General features: G+C 37.1%; 2 protein-coding genes across 11 annotated transcripts in view; one reads left to right on the top strand and one right to left on the bottom strand.

Moving 5' to 3' along the window:
- The window catches only part of p2rx1 (purinergic receptor P2X, ligand-gated ion channel, 1), a 73,533-nt gene extending 62,595 nt beyond the window's left edge, over nucleotides 1-10,938 (top strand). Inside the window, exons 8-14 of the mRNA XM_062048500.1 lie at nucleotides 4,875-5,020; nucleotides 7,337-7,427; nucleotides 9,391-9,456; nucleotides 9,527-9,622; nucleotides 10,162-10,200; nucleotides 10,322-10,360; nucleotides 10,593-10,938. Of these exons, the coding sequence (XP_061904484.1) occupies nucleotides 4,875-5,020; nucleotides 7,337-7,427; nucleotides 9,391-9,456; nucleotides 9,527-9,622; nucleotides 10,162-10,200; nucleotides 10,322-10,360; nucleotides 10,593-10,598 (483 nt within the window). The 3' untranslated portion in view covers nucleotides 10,599-10,938. The remainder of the gene's footprint in view (nucleotides 1-4,874; nucleotides 5,021-7,336; nucleotides 7,428-9,390; nucleotides 9,457-9,526; nucleotides 9,623-10,161; nucleotides 10,201-10,321; nucleotides 10,361-10,592) is intronic.
- A 4,260-nt stretch (nucleotides 10,939-15,198) lies between these two features.
- The window catches only part of camkk1a (calcium/calmodulin-dependent protein kinase kinase 1, alpha a), a 207,455-nt gene continuing 201,954 nt past the window's right edge, over nucleotides 15,199-20,699 (bottom strand). For 9 of the 10 annotated variants that reach the window (XR_009826310.1, XR_009826311.1, XR_009826313.1 and 6 more), the window contains one exon: nucleotides 15,199-17,511. Coding sequence is in view for 5 of the 10 variants with exons in the window: in XM_062048496.1 (XP_061904480.1) it covers nucleotides 17,439-17,511 (73 nt within the window). In the remaining 5 variants the exon portion in view is untranslated. The remainder of the gene's footprint in view (nucleotides 17,512-20,699) is intronic. The other variant, XR_009826312.1, reaches the window with a different exon arrangement.

The raw sequence follows: 20,699 nt of genomic DNA, 5'->3' as shown, positions 1-20,699 counted from the left end.
TGATGTTGTGTTCAGTTTCTTTAGATGATCATGTGACAGACTGTAAAACATTGTATGCAGCGTTTTGGTTTGTTCAACATTGAAAGCAATATAAAAATAGTTTTTTTTAAATTTATTGAATCAATCAATCAATCAAGTGTTAGGTTTGGAAAAAAATCATGTTTATTACAAAGTTAGGCTTAGGAGTTAGGTTTTAAGAAATGTGTAAAGATGAAGAAGAAGTAAAACTTCCTATTCTTGGTGCGCTCCAGTCTGTAAAATTTACAAAGTTTAGGCTATTTGTGATATGAAGTTATACAGCACTTACTGATCATAATTGTGGCAAGGGATAAACGGTTATCACAATATCTAATTAAATATGAAATTTTGACAAAACAAACTTAAAATCTGCTAAGAACTCAATGTATTTAAACACAGTGACCTCATAAATGAAAATATAAAACCTAGCAACTATAAAACATAAAAAGAAAGAATGTAAAAACATTAATTATCATGATCTGATGACAATGAGACCCCGCATAAATACAGATTGTTTTGCTTTTGTTTCAATTATTGTTTGTAATGCTGTTAACTCTGCAATAATGTTTACTGGTATGAAGTTTTGTATGCAGTATCACACAACATCGACAAACCGTGCATACATCATGAATAAATAACCCACGTTAAATTTGTCACCATCCCGATCCATCCATCCATTTACTACCGCTTGTCCCTTTCGGGGTCACGGGAGGTGCTGGAGCCTATCCCAGCTGCATTCAGACAGAAGGCGGGGTACACCCTGGACAAGTCGCCACCTCATCGTGGGGCCAACACAGATACACAAAAATTCACATTCCCACACTAGGGCCAATTTAGTGTTGCCAATCAACCTATCCCCAGGTACATGTCTTTGGGGGTGGAAGGAGGGAACCCATAACCTGACTCTCGCCAGATCCTTGTAGTTCGCTGAGCTCCACACAAGGATCTGGGAGTTCTCAATAGGAGATGTACAGTATTCAGAAGGCGGGGCTTTGTAAAAATATCATTGTATGTGATTGGATAAACCACTTGTCCGTTATCTTGAATGACGTGCTACTTCAACCACTCACATCAAAACCAACCCATGACGCTGATGAGAGCCGCGCTGGGAAATCCAAACCCGGTTGGAAGAAGAGCCAAAACATCCTTGCCACCAATAAATGCCTTCAAAACCGTTCTGTGTTCACCATTTAAATAATTAATATGCGATAGATTCGACAAAACAGTTGCAATAGCAGAATCAATGTCAGCACTAGACTGCTCGCTGCATGCCGCCATTGCTGTTTGAATCAAACAGTCGCTTCGGCGCTACATCACATCTATGAAATCCCGCCCGGCGATCCTGATTGGTTCATTATTTTTTGTGCTATCTTGAAGGAGTTTGCAATGCCTTCGAGCCCAGACCCTTGTGTGGAGCTCAGCGAACTACAAGGGTCTGGCGAGAGTCAGGTTAGGGAACCCACGCAGTCACGGGGAAATCATGTAAACTCCACACAGAAAGACCCAGAGGATCACACCCAGGACCTTCTTATTGTGAGGCACACACACTAACCCCTGTTCCACCATGCTCCCCCATCCTAATCTATAAAAACATTTTTAAATACTGTATGTCAGACAGTGTTGTTTTAGACATGTGAACAACATTTGTGACCATCAAATCCCACGGAACATCAGTCAGTCGAGACAAAGTTCTGGCCTTTTGCGTAAATTTCACCATGTTATTATCACGACCAGAATAGGACTCTGAATACAGATGCAGGATTTGAGAAACAGTTATTTATTCTCACAAGGGGAGGGGTTCAAAATGGGAGAAACAGGCTATCAAAACAGATCAAACCTGACCACTAAACTAACAAAAATATTAACAACTCAAAACGCTCCGGCTATGAAGGGAAAAAGGGGCTAAGAACAAAAACTACCAAATACAACAAAAAACGCTCCAATGGAGGCGATGCTAGGAAGCCAATCTTACCTGACAAAAGTTTACAAACAAAGAATCTCCCGTGGAACAAAAGGTACAAAAACTTGGCAATGGCTGTAGACAAGACTGTGGCAAAGGAACGCTGGAGGTACGCACAAGAAGATACGAAACACTCTGGCACAGGACAGTGATGGACATCACTGCTCTACAGTGGGCTCACCTATATCTGTGGCTGAGGTTGCCAATGTAGTTAAACTCCTCGGTGGCAAGACCCCGGGGGTGGATGAGATACGCCCGGATTTCCTTAACACTCTGGATGCTGGAGGCAGTTATTTTTTGCTATCCGGAAGGAGTTTGCAATGCCTTCGAGCCCAGACCCTTGTGTGTAGCTCATCAAACTACAAGGGTCTGGCGAGAGTCAGGTTAGGGAACCCACGCAGTCACGGGGAAATCATGTAAACTCCACACAGAAAGACCCAGAGGATCACACCCAGGACCTTCTTATTGTGAGGCACACACACTAACCCCTGTTCCACCATGCTCCCCCATCCTAATCTATAAAAACATTTTTAAATACTGTATGTCAGACAGTGTTGTTTTAGACATGTGAACAACATTTGTGACCATCAAATCCCACGGAACATCAGTCAGTCGAGACAAAGTTCTGGCCTTTTGCGTAAATTTCACCATGTTATTATCACGACCAGAATAGGACTCTGAATACAGATGCAGGATTTGAGAAACAGTTATTTATTCTCACAAGGGGAGGGGTTCAAAATGGGAGAAACAGGCTATCAAAACAGATCAAACCTGACCACTAAACTAACAAAAATATTAACAACTCAAAACGCTCCGGCTATGAAGGGAAAAAGGGGCTAAGAACAAAAACTACCAAATACAACAAAAAACGCTCCAATGGAGGCGATGCTAGGAAGCCAATCTTACCTGACAAAAGTTTACAAACAAAGAATCTCCCGTGGAACAAAAGGTACAAAAACTTGGCAATGGCTGTAGACAAGACTGTGGCAAAGGAACGCTGGAGGTACGCACAAGAAGATACGAAACACTCTGGCACAGGACAGTGATGGACATCACTGCTCTACAGTGGGCTCACCTATATCTGTGGCTGAGGTTGCCAATGTAGTTAAACTCCTCGGTGGCAAGACCCCGGGGGTGGATGAGATACGCCCGGATTTCCTTAACACTCTGGATGCTGGAGGCAGTTATTTTTTGCTATCCGGAAGGAGTTTGCAATGCCTTCGAGCCCAGACCCTTGTGTGTAGCTCATCAAACTACAAGGGTCTGGCGAGAGTCAGGTTAGGGAACCCACGCAGTCACGGGGAAATCATGTAAACTCCACACAGAAAGACCCAGAGGATCACACCCAGGACCTTCTTATTCTGAGGCACACACACTAACCCCTATTCCACCATGCTCCCCCATCCCAATCTATAAAAACATTTTTAAATACTGTATGTCAGACAGTGTTGTTTTAGACATGTGAACAACATTTGTGACCATCAAATCCCACGGAACATCAGTCAGTCGAGACAAAGTTCTGGCCTTTTGCGTAAATTTCACCATGTTTTTATCACGACCAGAATAGGACTCTGAATACAGATGCAGGATTTGAGAAACAGTTATTTATTCTCACAAGGGGAGGGGTCCAAAATGGGAGAAACAGGCTATCAAAACAGATCAAACCTGACCTCTAAACTAACAAAAATATTAACAACTCAAAACGCTCCGGCTATGGAGGGAAAAAGGGGCTAAGAACAAAAACTACCAAATACAACAAAAAACACTCCAATGGAGGCGATGCTAGGAAGCGAATCTTACCTGACAAAAGTTTACAAACAAAGAATCTCCCGTGGAACAAAGGGTACAAAAAACATGGTAATGGCTGTAGACAAGACTGTGGCAAAGGAACGCTGGAGGTATGCACACAAAGATACGAAACACTCTGGCACAGGACAGTGATGGATATCACTGCTCTACAGTGGGCTCACCTATATCTGTGGCTGAGGTTGCCAATGTAGTTAAGAAACTCCTCGGAGGCAAGACCCCGGGGGTGGATGAGATACGCCCGGATTTCCTTAACGCTCTGGATGCTGTGAGGCAGTCTTTGTTGTCAAGACTGCAGCATTCCGTGGACATTGAGATTGTGCCTCTGGATTGTCAGACCGGGTTAGTGGTTCCTATGTTTAAAAAGGGGGACCTGAGGATGTGTTCCAACTATCGTAGGATCACACGCCTAAGCCTTCCTGGTAAGGTTTATTCAGGTGTACTCGAGAGGGGGTTACGCCGAATAGTCCAACCTCAGATTCGAGAGGAACTGTGTGGTTTTCGTCCTGGTCGTGAACTAGCTCTATACTCTTGGCAGTGTCCTTGAACCAGCCTGTTTTGTGGACTTGGAAAAGGCATTCAGCCGTGTCCCAAGTCCTGTGTGGAGTGTGCCAGGAATATGGGGTATCAAACCATCTGATTGTGGCGCTCTACTCATGTATGATCGATGTCAAAGATTGGTCCGCGTTACCGGCAATAATTTAGACCCGTTTCTAGTGAGGGTTGGACTCCTCATGGCTGCCCTTTGTCACCAATTTGATTCGTAACTTTTATGGACAGAATTTCTAGTTGCAGTCAGGGCTTTGAGGGGATCTGCTCAAATGGCTGTAGGATTAAGTCTCTGCTTTTTGCTAATGATGTGGCTTCATCTTGCCATGATCTTCATCTCTCACTGGATCGGTTCACAGCTGAGTGTGAAGGGACTGGGATAAAAATCAACACTTCCAACTCTGAGTCCAGGGTATTTGCCCGGAAAAGTGGGATTGTCATCTCTATTCATACATACATACATAGAGTATAAAACTGCTAACTTAGTTAACATATGTGATTTGGTTCTACAACTGTGTGTAATGATGCATTCCTTCCAAAGGGGGGTGCTATCGGCATCGTAATTGACTGGACGTGCAACTTTGATGTGGATGTGAAACACTGCAAACCAAAATATGGTTTTCATGGACTGTATGGAAACCGTAAGGAGAAGGACAACTTCAAAACTTCTGTTGGATACAACTTCAGGTGTGTCAATACTTTCATATACTTTAAACTTTGAATACTAGAATATGTAATACTTTACTTTATTCATTGTACTATGTAATACAATGTAATCTTACATTGTATTATATAATATAAATTAATCATATATTCCATCCATTTTTCTATCGTAAAATGTAATATTTAATGCAGTAGTATTAGGTCATGGCAATATGTATTACCATGTAATCATCCACTTTGATATTTAATACAGTGTATACATTATATTGTAATATTTAATACAATATGATCATATATTGTAATATTCATTACAGTGTATGAATACATGTAATTTGTAATATGATTTGAACATTTATAAATAATTTCTGTTATGTTGACATTCATTGTTGTAATGAATATTTTAGAATATTAATTAGTGTTCATTATTTTCTGTATTTGATTTGACTACTTTTCAACTTGTAGTTTTTTAGTAGTTATTTTTATTGTGGTGCTGTCAAATAAAATATAATATTGCAAAGAACATGATGGAAAAGTTACAGGACATGTAAACAAGTTGAGATTAAAAAATATTAATATTAATGCGTATTTTCTTCAAGTATTCTTGTTCTAATTATATATATATACACTTATATATATACAAAAGTTTGGGGTCACCCAAACAATTTTGTGGAATAGCCTTCATTTCTAAGAACAAGAATAGACTGTCGCGTTTCAGATTATAGTTTTCTTTTTCTGGCCATTTTGAGCGTTTAATTGACCCCACAAATGTGATGCTCCAGAAAGTCAATCTGCTCAAAGGAAGGTCAGTTTTGTAGCTTCTGTAACAAGCTAAACTGTTTTCAGATGTGTGAACATGATTGCACAAGGGTTTTCTAATCATCAATTAGCCTTCTGAGCCAATGAGCAAACACATTGTACCATTAGAACACTGGAGTGATAGTTGCTGGAAATGGGTCTCTATACACCTATGTAGATATTGCACCAAAAACCAGACATTTGCAGCTAGAATAGTCATGTACCACATTAGCAATGTATAGAGTGTACTTCTTTAAAGTTAAGACTAGTTTAAAGTTATCTTCATTGAAAAATAAGGACATTTTAATGTGACCCCAAACTTTTGAACGGTAGTGTATATATATATATATATATATATATATATATATATATATATATATATATATATATATATATATATATATATATATGTATGTGTGGGAAAAAATCACAAGACTATTTCATCTCTACAGGCCTGTTTCATGAGGGGTTTCCTCAAAAAAAAAAAAAAAAAAAAAATCTCCTGAGGATTGAGGAAACCCCTCATGAAACAGGCCTGTAGAGATGAAATAGTCTTGTGATTTTTTCCCACACATACATATTACGCTCTACCACGGTATCGAGCACTATTTTTTGGATAATCTAATTAAGACATATATATACATATATATATACATATATATATATATATATATATATATATATATATATATATATATATATATATATATATATATATATATATATATATATATGTATATATATATGTATATATGTATATATGTATATATATATATATATATATATATATATATATATATATATATATATATATATATATATATATATATATATATATATATATACATATATATATATATATATATATATATATATATATATATATATATATATATATATATATATATATATATATATACACTACTGTTCAAAAGTTTGGGGTCACATTAAAATGTCCTTATTTTTCAATGAAGATAACTTCATTGAAATATATATATATATATATATATATATATATATATATATATATATATATATATATATATATATATATATATATATATATATATATACACACACAGTGTATATATGTCCTGAATGCAGCTGGGATAGGCTCCAGCCACCACCGTGACCCCAAGAGGGACAAGCTCGGTTGGTAGAGTGGCTGTGCCAGCAATTTGAGGGTTGCAGGTTCGATCCCCACTTCCGTCTTCCTAGTCACTGCCGTTGTGTTCTTGGGCAAGACACTTTACCCATCTGCTCCCAGTGCCACCCACACTGGTTTAAATGTAACTTAGATATTGGGTTTCACTATGAGTCATAAGCGCTATATATGTTTGTAAATATAATTCACTTCACATATATGTGTGTGTGTGTTAAAAAGTATTTTCTGTTATTTGTATTATCATTATTTTTACTAGTATTATTGATTAGTATTAAGTATTTAAAATAATGATGATGATGATGATTATTATATTATTAGTAGTAGTAGTATTAAGATTTTTTAAATGATTGTTATTAAGTATTTTCTATAATTATTTGCAGGCATGCCAAACATTACAAGGAAGACAAAGTAGATAAAAGAACTCTCCTCAAAGTGTATGGTATCAGAATTGATATCATCGTGGAATCGCTGGTAAGTCAGTCCATTAGGTACACTTTTACTAGAGTGTTTGCATCACTTCCACTAGGGTAGGTTCACACATATTTGCATCACTTCCACTCGGGGCGGTTCACACTTCTTCACTTCCAGTCGAGTAGGTTGACATGTATTTGCATCACTTCCACTAGGATAGACTTACACTTCTTTGCTTTTAACTTCCACTTGGGTAGGTTCACACGTGTTTGCTTCAGTTCCACTAAGGTAGGTTCACACAAGTTTGTTTCACGTCAACTCGGGTAGGTTCACACGTGTTTGCATTACTTCACTAGGGTAGGTTCACAAGTGTTAGCATCCCTTACACTAGTTTACTCATGTTTGCTTTACTTCCACCAGGGCTTGACTCAAAATACTACACCAAAGTGCTACATTAAAGTACTACACCAAAGTACAGTAGCTTATTTGTTAGTTTTTGTGTTTTTTGTTTTAATAAGATATTAATAAAGTGCAAAGAAGAAAAGTACGATAACCACAGAAAGTCTGCTCATTGAAAAATAAAAAAATATTTTGTACACATGTGAAAGTAATTGAGTTCATGTTTTCAGCATGTAGGTACAAGCATAATGCCAAAGACTAATATATAGTGCTGAGGTTTGTATAATAAAGGTTTTGAATTGGACTGAAGAAGTCAATTAGCTCAACATTTTCTTCAATTCTCTAAGCTTATAAATTAATACTCTATACTGTACCTTTTAATTAGGATTGTAAGCTTATTAATTTACACTGTACGCTTAAAAATTATTACTGTATGCTTAATAACTAATATTTTAAGCTTCTGCATTATTAATGTACATAATACTGTATGCTTGTTAATTAATACTCTAAGCGTTTTTAATTAATAGTGCATGCTTATTAATTACAATAAGGTTATTAATAATACTTTATGCTTATTAATACGGTGAGCTTATTAATCAATACTGTACGCTTATTAATGATAATGTATGCTTATTACTAAATACGGTACACATTTTAATAAGGCTTATGCTTACTAATTATTAATGTTTGTATGCATATTAATGCATACAGTGCCTATACATCCCACAAGATAGTAGAATTGCTTTGCAGAAAACAACACATTCTGTTGTTATTGTTTAAAAGTGATGTAGGATATTTGCTGTAGTTATGACATTTTTATCATAACAACATTTTAACTCTGGAACAGAATTATTTTATGTTTTTTTTGGTTTTCAACAATGCATTATTGTTTTATTTTTGTAAGTTCATCAATGTCTGCGATGATGTAGATGATGAGGTGGTGACTTGTCCAGGGTGTACCCCGCCTTCCGCCCGAATGCAGCTGAGATAGGCTCCAGCACCCCCCGTTACCCCAAAAAGGGACAAGCGGTTGAAAATGGATGGAAGTTCATCATTGTTTTTATTTTTTAAATAACTTATTATTCTCTCATGTTTTTATACTTGTTGTTTTTTTTAAATAAAATGTTGTTGTTTTATTTTGATAATCTCTATTAATTTTTTTTATCCATTATTGCTACATTTTTAATATGTATGCATATGTATGAAATAATAATTGTAGAACATTGTTTATTATAATACTAATAATAATAATTTTACAATAATACATATTAGGATCTTTGTATACGAGTCTGTGTTGTACGAATTGTAAAATATTTGCATTACAATACAATTTGTACATTATTGTGTGTTAAAATATTTGTACAATATAAGATATTAAAATAATAAATGTCCCATACTGTGTATTGAAATAATAACTGTACCACATTGTGTATTACAATAATAATTGTGCAATCGTGTATATACTTGTAACAATTACAATAGTGTATATTGATTTAATATTTGTAAAACATTGTGTATTGAAATAATATTTGTAATTGTAATTTTAATAGATTTTTAGATCGTGTGAGTTTCCATAATTTTGTGTGTAGGTTTTCTTTTTAATATTACTGTTCTGTTTTGACAGGGAAGAAAGTTTGATATCATTCCAACGCTCACAGCAATTGGATCTGGAGTCGGCATTTTTGGAGTGGTAAATTCTTCTTCGGTATTTCACAAAATCACTCATCCAAAACCTTTATACAATTGTCTTTTTCTTTCAGGCAACTGTAGTCTGTGACTTGGTGCTACTGTATTTTGTCCCCCAAAAAGAGTTTTACAAGAATATGAAATTTAAACACACAGCTACAGAAACAAAGGTAAAAAAAAACCAACACAACTTTTACCTTGCATGACAGAGATGCTGACTTTTACCACCAGATGGCAGCACACACATCTAGTGGGTTTATATTTAATTGAGAGAATGTTACTACTACTACTACCACTACTACTACTAGTAGTACTACTACTACTAATAATATTAATATTAATAATATTAATATTAATAATATTAATATCAATAATTATTATTATAGTAATAATAATACCAACATCTTTTATGCCAACAGAGCAAAAATTAAACACACTGAAGACTCTGCTTAGCCAAAGGTGGATCTACATATACCATATCATATCTTTCATCATATCACATCTGTCAATCATTCAGTATTTTTCAATCATATCATATCTGCCAATCATAATCATCAGTCATATACAATCTTTATATCATCCAGCATGCCAATCTGTAAATCTTTAAATCATTCAGTATCTGACAATCATACAAATACAGTATCTATCATGTTGTGATATTTGCATTGCCTGAGCAGCCTGAACACTTTTTTTATGTCCATGCTTGCAGGATCCTGACTCAAAGACAGGCAGCAAACCCCTTTCTAAAGTGAGGATTTTCTTGACATATATTAAAAAACAATAACTATAATTCCGACCTGTTGATTGTTTATTAATAGTTTTAGAATTACAAACAACAATATTGCTGACTATTATGTCCATGCTTGCAGGATCCTGACTCAAAGACAGGCAGCAAACATCTTTCTAAAGTGAGAATTTTCTTGACATGTATTAAAAACAATAACTATAATTCTGACCTGTTGATTGTTTATTAATAGTTTTAGAATTACAAACAATATTTCTGACTATTTGATTTTGTATTAGTATATTTAGAAGTACCAATAATAACAATTCTGACATAGTGATTGTTTATTAATATTTTTCAGAAGTATGATCAATAACCATAACTCTGACCTATTTATTGTTTATTAATATTTTCAGAAGTGACCTCAGGGAGAAATGTACGCGAAGAAACGGTGAAATCTTTTTAAAGACAACAAATCAACATCAGGGATTGAAGAAGATGAAAATGTCTTTCAAAAATCTGTATGAACTCTTTCGGTGTCAAAAAGTATGGAATTTTGAATTTCTAAAACCAATAAATGATTTATTGAAGATAAAAGGATGCCCTTTATCCCTTAGCAAGAAATGAAAAAGTGTTTGTAAAATGTTTATTCATCAATTTGACTGCAAACCTATTTCCAGAATGAACAAATAAAATCTGATGTGATGTTTTTGTTTGATAAACACAAGCAAGGAGTCAATGTGTGCATGTGGAGTGAATAAATGACAGGTTCTCTGTTTTCTGTGAAGCTCTTTGAGTGGCTAGAAAAGCGCTGTATAAATCTAATCCAATATTATTACTAATGTTATGCGCAGAGCAGTCTACAAGGGTTTTCACAGACATATTCAGCCAGTCCTTTCCTGATAATTATTCCTATTATAATGAAGAGTTTTGAAGGTCTGGTCATGTCATATCGAAGAGACTCCTTCCACCCACAGTGGAGCCATACCAGCTTGCTCACCGCAGAAACAGCAACATCGACAACACCCCTTCACAGCAATAGCTCTGTACCCAACACATCTGGATAAAAACAACACATACAGGAATATTGTTGTAGAAGTTACCTCCTAGCTCGGTTGGTGGATCACACACTTCAGCTGGAGACCGTTGTTCTGGGTTAACAAAGGTTTTTATTGTTTTCACCATAGCCATATGACACTCGACTTTTCAGCCCTCCTCTGTGTCATGCCTCTCTCCTGCTCCCGACCGCTCACTGTTAAAGACAACAGATGATTAGATTAACACGTACCACCTGTGAAATCTAATCACCTGCCAGCTGTGTCTCGCCGTCAGCACATGCCCCAGCCCGATGGCGCTCGTCTTCAGCACCGCGGCGGTGACTTTTGCTCCTACAGGCAGTGCTGGCTACACCTCCCCCCACAATTGTTTATTAATTTTAGTTTGGCATTCAATACTTTAATATCCGTCAAAGCTGGTTACCAAACTTGGGCACCCGAGCATTACAAATAACACTCCCATACTCCACACAGGCGTACCACATGGCTGTGTGCTGAGTCCATTTTTCTAATCCCTCTTAACTCATGACCTGTTCATGTATCCAACTCCATTTAAAAAATTGCAGATGACAAGGGTGATCAGCCTCATTGCTAATAATGATGAGACGGATTGCAGGTTGAAAGGTACTTGATGTGAGGATAATAACTTGCTCCCTAGCGCCTTCATAACTAAAGAGCTCATCATTGACTTCAGGAAGAGAATAGGCCTACAGCAGAACTGGGCAAATATTTTGACTCGGGGGCCACATTCAGAGAAAAAATGTGTCTGGGGGGGCCAATGTGTATGTGTGTATAAATGATATATACACATTTAGCTGTAAAAATCTGCTGTGCAGGTTGTGTGTTTGGGTCCCTTTTTTCAGAAACACTAATACCAAAAGTCACACTGTCCGATAGAGTTCTAAAAACATTATGACAGACATTAAAATAAAGAAAGTGGGATTTAAAATATTAACTATGAACAACACTTAATATTAACAACATATGAACATTGCACCTGTCTTACTTCTCAGACCAGCTCCTCCATAGACATCTTTTACAATCAAGGAAAACACAACAAAAATGTAAAAAACAGCAAAATATGAATGCAACGTGTAATAAACACCAACAATATGATATATTATCACGTTTATGCAAAAATTTGTTGTAAAAATCTGCTTCCACATCTGTTTCTGACACACGCGTTTTGGGCTGGTTGCTCTGGAAACAAACCCCGCCCACTCTGGTTTGTTCCTCGTCAGAGCTGCTGTGACGTAGATTACCGTAATAACTCCTATAACACCCAAAAACGCAGATTTCAACCATTGAAATACTTTTCATAGTTCAAGACTTAACGGTAATTTACAGCACTGCACATCATAATGGCGGCTACAGTTCTAATGTTAAAGGTCTAAAAAAATTATGTAGAACGTCCGGCGGGCCGGATTAAAAATCTTAATGGGCCGCATGTGGCCCGCGGGCCATATTTTTCCCAGGTTTGGTTTACAGCATTGTCCAAGTCTCCAGATCTAAATTCCTGGGGATCCACATATCTGAGGACCTCTTCTGGGGCCTCATGTACGTTTGTATTAAAAGACTTGCTTGGATTTTCTACAAGAAAAAATGGTGTACGCTCAAACCCAGAAAACGTTGTACGCACAAACATATTCAAATGCATTAAAGTGTGCGCTCACATTAATCCAATAACATTTCTTTTGTATCACCCAATCTACGTGGAATTTAGCGCCATGTCGGAGTGCACTGTAACAAAATGCTGTGAAAAAACAGCCAAATCCCGACAGTAACTTACTTTCCAAAGAGCAGTAAAATACTGTACAAAACTTTGCATTGTGGAAAATATTATGGGCAGTTTGCTGTTTTTTTTTTCATAACATATTGTAAAATGCTGTTATTAAAGTTAGATAGATAGATAGTACTTTATTGATTCCTTCAGGAGAGTTCCCTCAGACTTAGACTGAGACAAACTTTATTGATCCACAAGGGAAATTGTTCCACACAGTAGCTCAGTTACAAAGGATGGAAAGGGTAAGGATGGAAAGGACAATGCAGGTATAAAGTAGACTAAAAATGTACCATAGTAGCAATATAAAATATAACATATATGTAATATTTACATATTATATATACAGTAAATACTATATACTGATATATTATATTATATTTTTATATAATATATACAATATATAACAAATCCCAATGACCATGTACAATATTACAGTATATGTAACAGCTGCAGCAAAAAAAAAATGGCAGCATAAAATAGAGAGTAGATCCAGTAGAAAATATACATTATAAACAAAGAGAGGTAGCTAAGATAGAAGCGGTCAGGTAATAGACAGACATCATCTATTGCTGTATGGCAAGTGGTTATACAGCTGGATGGAGGCGGAATGAAGGAGTTCTTGAATCGAACACTAGAAGTATTTCGTCATGAATATTGTGATGTTTTATTTTAGTCCATATTATTCCGCCCTAGTTCAAGGGAATAATGTATTTTGCTGATGAGTTGTGAAATGCAGCATACTATAGGGATTTCTCTATTGAGGAAACTTTAATTTTGTGTAAAGTCTGACTGGGTGTATTTTGCACCCTCCTCCCCCCCCAAAAAATGATTAAAACTTTTTTATAATACTAAGTTTGTTTGTTTCAATCGGTGCGCTGTTTATGTCTCGTGATTAGTGTTCCCGCCTGTCTCCCCAGTTAATCACAACACTTTATTTTCTTTGGTTACCCAGACTTAGTAGCTAGATCAATGTTCGCTACACGAGCGAGTTGTGTTTTCTTGTTTTTTGTCACGCTTAGAGACTCTCATGCTGTTCGCCCTTGGCGACTGTTTGGGTATGGCTTCACGCTATGGTAGCATCCAAGTTTTTGTATTTTTTGCCTTACCTTGTGGAATCAAAATAGATTGTTACCTGCACACTGATCCTGCTTGTTTTTCTGCATCCATGAGAACACAACCGGTTATCGCAGCTATGCAACCCCATGATCGCAACAGATGTTGTGTCACAGGTGGTGCATGCCATGCAGGGCTTGTTTTGTCTTCCATGACAGCCCATCTGGCTCCAACTCCTTACTGAGGGATTCACTTATCAGGTTGTCCCTTGGGGCCATCTTCTTGATGTATTCCTGGAGGCCTTCTGGACCTATAGGGTGGGACCTCAATGCAATGTAAGGGGCGTTCTTGCTTTGACAAGTGGCTTGCATCTGTTCCATGGTCCAGGGTATTATGCCATTGATGTATATGTTTATATAGTCTTAATGATTGTATTTAATTGTATCGTAAGTGTTGATACTGAGGTAAATTATACCGTATACAATTTTCTTATATGATTGGAAGTAGCATGTGTTTGTATTTGGTCATGGAATCCTTTAGAGGATTATTCTACTCAGGTCAAAAGTGCACATGTCCAGCACAAGTGCTCCAGAGAGTGGTGGCTTTTGACCCCAGGGAATTGGGATCCTACAGGAATCGAAGTTTGGAGTTTAGGAGAGATAATAAAGACATTAGCAACATCTGGTAGGAAGCCCCCACAGATAGGGGTAGAGGGTAGGGGTTGGATGTCACCCGACTCAAACTGATCAGAGGAATAATGTCAAGGAAAGATTGACTGGCCAGACTGGCCGGCCCCAAGGTTAGAACAACTAAGAGTAACTTTCTTGGTGTAAAAAGTATTTAAGGACAGTGGTCCGAGAAGACAGCAGAAGAGATTCGGCCCACTCGTTCTCCTGGAAACTGCAGCTCCAGTCTGAGGCTCGCTGAAACAAATAAAGCTTTTTGTTCGATGATTCCTCGTTGGCGTCTCCTTGGCTCATCGCTCATCACACGACCATCAAATTTACAACAATACTTACTTAGTTTTAATTATAATATTGAATTGTGTAAAACATTTTTTACTTACTATATTTAGTTTTAATTACAGTACTAAGCTGTTTTAAAAATGACATGCAGTCACACATCCAGGAGGAAAGTATTTATTGTGTTTTACAGACAGTTCACTCCTTGCCTCGCATGTGTACGCAGTGGAATGTATAGTACTGTATGTAGAAGAAGGTATTTGTACTGCCTGTAGTATGATGTAGTAATACTGTACATAGTAGAATGTGATATTTAAAGTAAATCAGTTGATGACATTTCAAGTTAGAAAGGACACAAAGTTACGACACAAAATATGAGTTGAAAAAGCCCTTTGGAGTTTCTATTATCAGTATTTTCATTTACACAAGCAACAGCAATAAACCATAAAAAACAGAACAAACAAAAAGTTATATGAATATCTGTCATGTAATAAATATCTGCTTTGTCAGCATGTTTTAAAAGAAGTCATGAAAATAAGTTTGTCCTTTCTCAATTGATGCATGCAGTAGTAGTTTCTTGAAGCAGCACACTTTCTTCAAAACACATAATGTGAATATCATTTTTCATAAAGGACATTAAGGCGAAGCTCAATCACAAAGTTTAGCAGCTCCTCAAAAGTGCTGATGCAGCAGAAATGATGCGTGAAAACTTTAATAAAAGAAAACGTTTTCTTAAAGTTTCAATAAAATGTGGAAACAAGGCAATATGATCAACATATGTGATGACTCAGGAATATATGAAATAGTCTAAATATTATAGGTCAATTGCTTTATTAAAGTACTTTACTAAAATACTGTATTTTATATCAAGTACGGAGCCGCTTAAGTTGACCACAGATTGGCTGACTCGCGCATCGACAATAAGCAGCTGTCAACATAACTAAAGTACATGTAACTTAACAAGAATAAAAATACATGATTTTTTAAACAATATTCCGTTATGAACAAAAAGCGGAAGAAAAGATCTTTGGTTCTACTGGAAGCTTTAAAGGGAGTGACACTTTCTCTCCTGCTGCTCTTTGTTTGTTTCCACAAATCTGCTTGTGACAAGACGACGTAAACAATATTATGCCAACATAAACAAACCAATTTTCTGATCTTATGATCTGACGTGCTATGTCAACAAAAGCGATCCACCATATATGTTGACAAATTAAGGACAGTAAAGTGTGTGAAGTGAATTATATTTTTTTAGCGCTTTTCTCTAGTGACTCAAAGGGCTTTACATAGTGAAACCCAATATCTAAGATACATTTAAACCAGTGTGGGTGGCACTGGGAGCAGGTGGGTAGTGTCTTGCCCAAGGACACAACGGCAGTGACTAGGATGGCGGAAGCGGGGATCGAACCTGGAACCCTCAAGTTGCTGGCACGGCCGCTCTACCAACCGAGCTATACCGCCCAGCATGGTCATGAACTTTATCCAGTTTATCCCATAAACGGGATCAACTGAAACGGTGACCTCCGTTTAGAGGGAAGCAAAGCAATTTGATACTAGCCAATTGAATATTAATGTATTGATTAATGTATTAATCATCAACAGATTTAAAAAGAAAAAAAACCCAACATAAACCTAAGAAAAAAACAAAAAACCTTATGTTTGTTCAAATAAATTCCGCAAAAGAAAAACTTCCCTGGAGGACCACACATTCATCCATTCATCATCCATAATTGCATCCATCTATCTTTTCTACTGCTTTATCATGCTGAAGGTTTATTAAAAGTATTACATTAAAACAAAAAAAAAAAGTGTATATTAATACATTTAATGAGTTATGCATTTTTCATTCATTCATCATTCAAATGTATCGACTATATTGATATTTCTTTTTCATTATTTTATCTTATATGAAACAATAAAACATGAGTTTGTATGTATGGATATGCAGAAAAATGCAGGAAGTGAACACATGATCAATACAGTAATCGATTAAATAACATTTGCTTCTTCAATCAATCAATCACTTAATTCTTGATTGATCAATCACATCTTGATTGATTTTCGGCACTGTCAATGCTATTATATTACTTATAAATATTATATTAGGTGCATCTTCATAAAACTTGTAGCTTAATTTTCTTCATTATCTTAATTAGCTTAAACAGTCCCACGGTGAAAAGATCATGGATTGATTAGAGGTAATAACACTGCTAAGACATCAATAATAATAATAATAATAATAATTTGTAAGACAATATAAGGTGTGAAATCAAGCATGTCCTTTTTCCACACAAAAAAAGAAGTGGCTTACTGAGTATAAAAAGCATCAAATTCATTGCACTGGATTTTGGAGCATCTTTGCTGTGAAGAACACAAAGTGAGGAGCGAGTAGCTGAAGCATGTTTCAGTTCAAGAAGAGGCTTCATCTTCATGCACGTCCTCCAGGTTGCCTTCTCGGGGTCCATCACCTGTGCTGCCCTTTCTGCAAGGAACGATAGGCAAGACAATATATGAAGAAATATGTCCGTTTACTGTTTCTCCATAGGTGAAGAACCCAGAGCAGACATTATATCAAAGAGGAGTATGAAGTATTATTTTGAAATCATATCAACATTTTTAAATATAATTATTTTGAACCTACTGTATATTAAGAAATGGTGATGAAATATTATTTGGTTTATTTGTATTAAAAAATAATTATTAAGTATGATTACTCTAAAATTATTTTCAAAGGTAATTATGAAATATAATTATTTTTGAATTATATTCAAATATGAAATATGGTGCTTGCGAAATTATTTTTAAATATAAATTAGATCTCACGATCCACTCTTCCCTCACTCGTGAACAAGACTCCGAGGTACTTGAACTCCTCCACTTAGGGCAAGATTTCTTCCCGAACCTGGAGATGGCACTCCACCCTTTTCCGAGCGAGAACCATGGACTCGGACTAGGAGTTGCTGATTCTCACCCCAGTCGTTTCATACTCGGCTGCGAACCGATCCAGTGAGAGCTGAAGAGCCTGGCCAGACAAAGCCAGCACGAACACATCAGCAGCAAAAAACAGAGACCTAATCTGCAGCCACCAAACCGGATTTAGTCAATGTCCTAACTGCACCTTGAAATTCTGTCCATAAATGTTATCAATCAATCAATCAATCAATCAATGTTTATTTATATAGCCCTAAATCACAAGTGTCTCAAAGGGCTGTACAAGCCACAACGACATCCTCGGTACAGAGCTCATGAATGTTATGAACAAAACCGGTGAAAAAGGGCAGCCCTGACGGAGTCCGACCCTCACTGGAAATGTGCTCGACTTACTGCCGGCAATACAGACCAAACTCTAACACCAATCATTCAGGGAACAGACCGCCACAATCAGGCGGTCCATTACACCATTGCTCCACTACTCCACACTGAGCACTCCCCACAGGACTTCCCAAGGGACACGGTCGAACACCTTCTTCAAGTCCACAAAGTCCACATGTAGACTTGTTGGGCAAACTCCCATGCACCCTCAAGGATCCTGCCGAGAGTATAGAGCTGGTCCACAGTTCCACGACCAGGACGAAAACCATAATGCTCCTACTGGATCCGAGGTTCGACTATGCAGCGTAAACTCCTTTACAGTATACCTGAATAGACCTTACCGTGAAGGCTGAGGAGTGTGATCCTACGATAAATGTAACACACACCCCGATTCGTCTTCTTAAAAAGAGGAACCCCCACCTCAGTCTGCCAAACCAGAGGCAATGCCACCATTGTCCAAGCAATGTTGCAGAGTCTTGTCAAACAAGACAGCCCCACAGCATCCAGAGCCTTAATGAACTACCATTTCCCAAACTCCTCACATGTCCGAGTTTTTGCCTGCAACTCTGCTGATTTTGGAGTCCGAAGAGCCAGAATGACCCGATAAATGACTGAAGAATGACTCTTTCTTCAGCTTGATGGCATCCCTCACCACTGGTGTTCACGAGCAGATTCTGGAATTATCGCCACAACGGGCTTAAACCACCTTGCAGCCACAGCTCTGATATGCCGCCTCGATAATAAAGGCACGGAACATGGTCCACTACGACTCAAGGTCCAGCGCCAATCTCGTGACATGTTCAGAGTTTAGATGTTTTTTTTTTTTATTAATGACATGAGTTAACTTGTCATTTATGAAATATTACTATTTTGAAATTATATAAAAATGTTGCATATGATGATTTTAAAGTTATATTAAAAAATACATTTAAAAAAAAACTTTTTTGAAATTATATCAGTTAATTATTATTAAATATGATAATTATTTTCAAATATGATACGAAGGATAATTATTCTGAAATTTTAATCAAATTTAATTATGAATTATGATATTTTTAAAATTATATTACAATATGGATATTGAATATGTTTATTTTTGGTATGTTCCTGTGTTCCTTCCTGCTTTTCCTGGCTCTGCTGTCTCTCTCCCCTAGATGCTATGACCACAGCTGCCAGTTTTGTTTCATGGGAATCTAAAGAACTCAATTTACGTGTTTTTATTTTGTGTTTATGTTTGACTGGCAGACATGCTTTTTCAGACAGAACACTCACAATTTGGTGTTCTTGTGGAAGATGATAATGTCGCTCCTGCTCCTCCTTGCTTACCACATAATTCACATATCACTTGGAATAAAGTCACCATAACTAATTGGAGTGTCCGCTAGTGATACCATGTCAGAAGATATCTGCCTTTACCATGTTATGACCTCCTCCCGGATGCCCATTATCCATTTAGGGCTTATATAGTATTTTCTGGCCTGAGCGCGAAGCCCATAAGCAATAATAAAACATCTTTTATAGCCTCCAGTATCATCCAACCTTCTTCCTCCACATTAGTCACTGGGTTCCTTTTTGCCGAGAAGAGGTAAAAATCCTTCAGACTCTATCAATTACCACATGCTCAATGATAAAACTAAAAACAAGTATCCTGTGCCATGCTTATGAATATTGTCACTTATCAGGTCATTGTATTCTCATGACATTCAATAGATCACAACTGGACTAGCCATCGAGTTGGCTCTGCAAGAGTGGAGGCACCACCTGGAGGGTTCACAACTATCCTTCACCATCTACACCGACCACAAAAACTTAGCAAATCAGCCAAAAGACTGAATCTCAGAAAGACATGGTGGGCTTTGTTCCTCTACTGTTTTAACGTCACGCTGACATTCCGTCCAGATCACAGAATGGCAACCTGACACTCTGTCTAAGATGTACCCATCCATGGTTGACAAGAACAAGAGACCATTGTCCCTCAGACGCAGATTGTCGGGGCACTGCAATTGGATATGAAAATGGAGGTGAGTCAGCAATAAACAATGTTCTTCTTTCTGCTAACTGCTTTGCCGGTTGACTGTATGTCACACCCGGACTTAGCTATTTTGTCCTGTCTTGTGCACACAGTTTCAGACTAGCTTGTCGTCCTGGAGTCAACTACATGTTGCTCCGTCTGTGCTCGCAACCACAGTTGCCTGTTGAACTTTTGAAGTCGTTGCTCATATCCTTTCCTCCCTGGTCGAATGTGGCACTGGACTTCGTCACAAGACACCCTCTGTAAAACAGCATCATGGCTATTCTCACCATGGTCAACAGTTTCTCAAGATGGTCCAATTTGCTGCCCTACCAAAGTGGCTAACT

Source organism: Entelurus aequoreus, linkage group LG05 (assembly GCF_033978785.1).
Source record: "Entelurus aequoreus isolate RoL-2023_Sb linkage group LG05, RoL_Eaeq_v1.1, whole genome shotgun sequence".
NCBI lineage: Eukaryota > Metazoa > Chordata > Actinopteri > Syngnathiformes > Syngnathidae > Entelurus > Entelurus aequoreus.
This window is presented reverse-complemented; position numbering and strand designations above follow the sequence as displayed.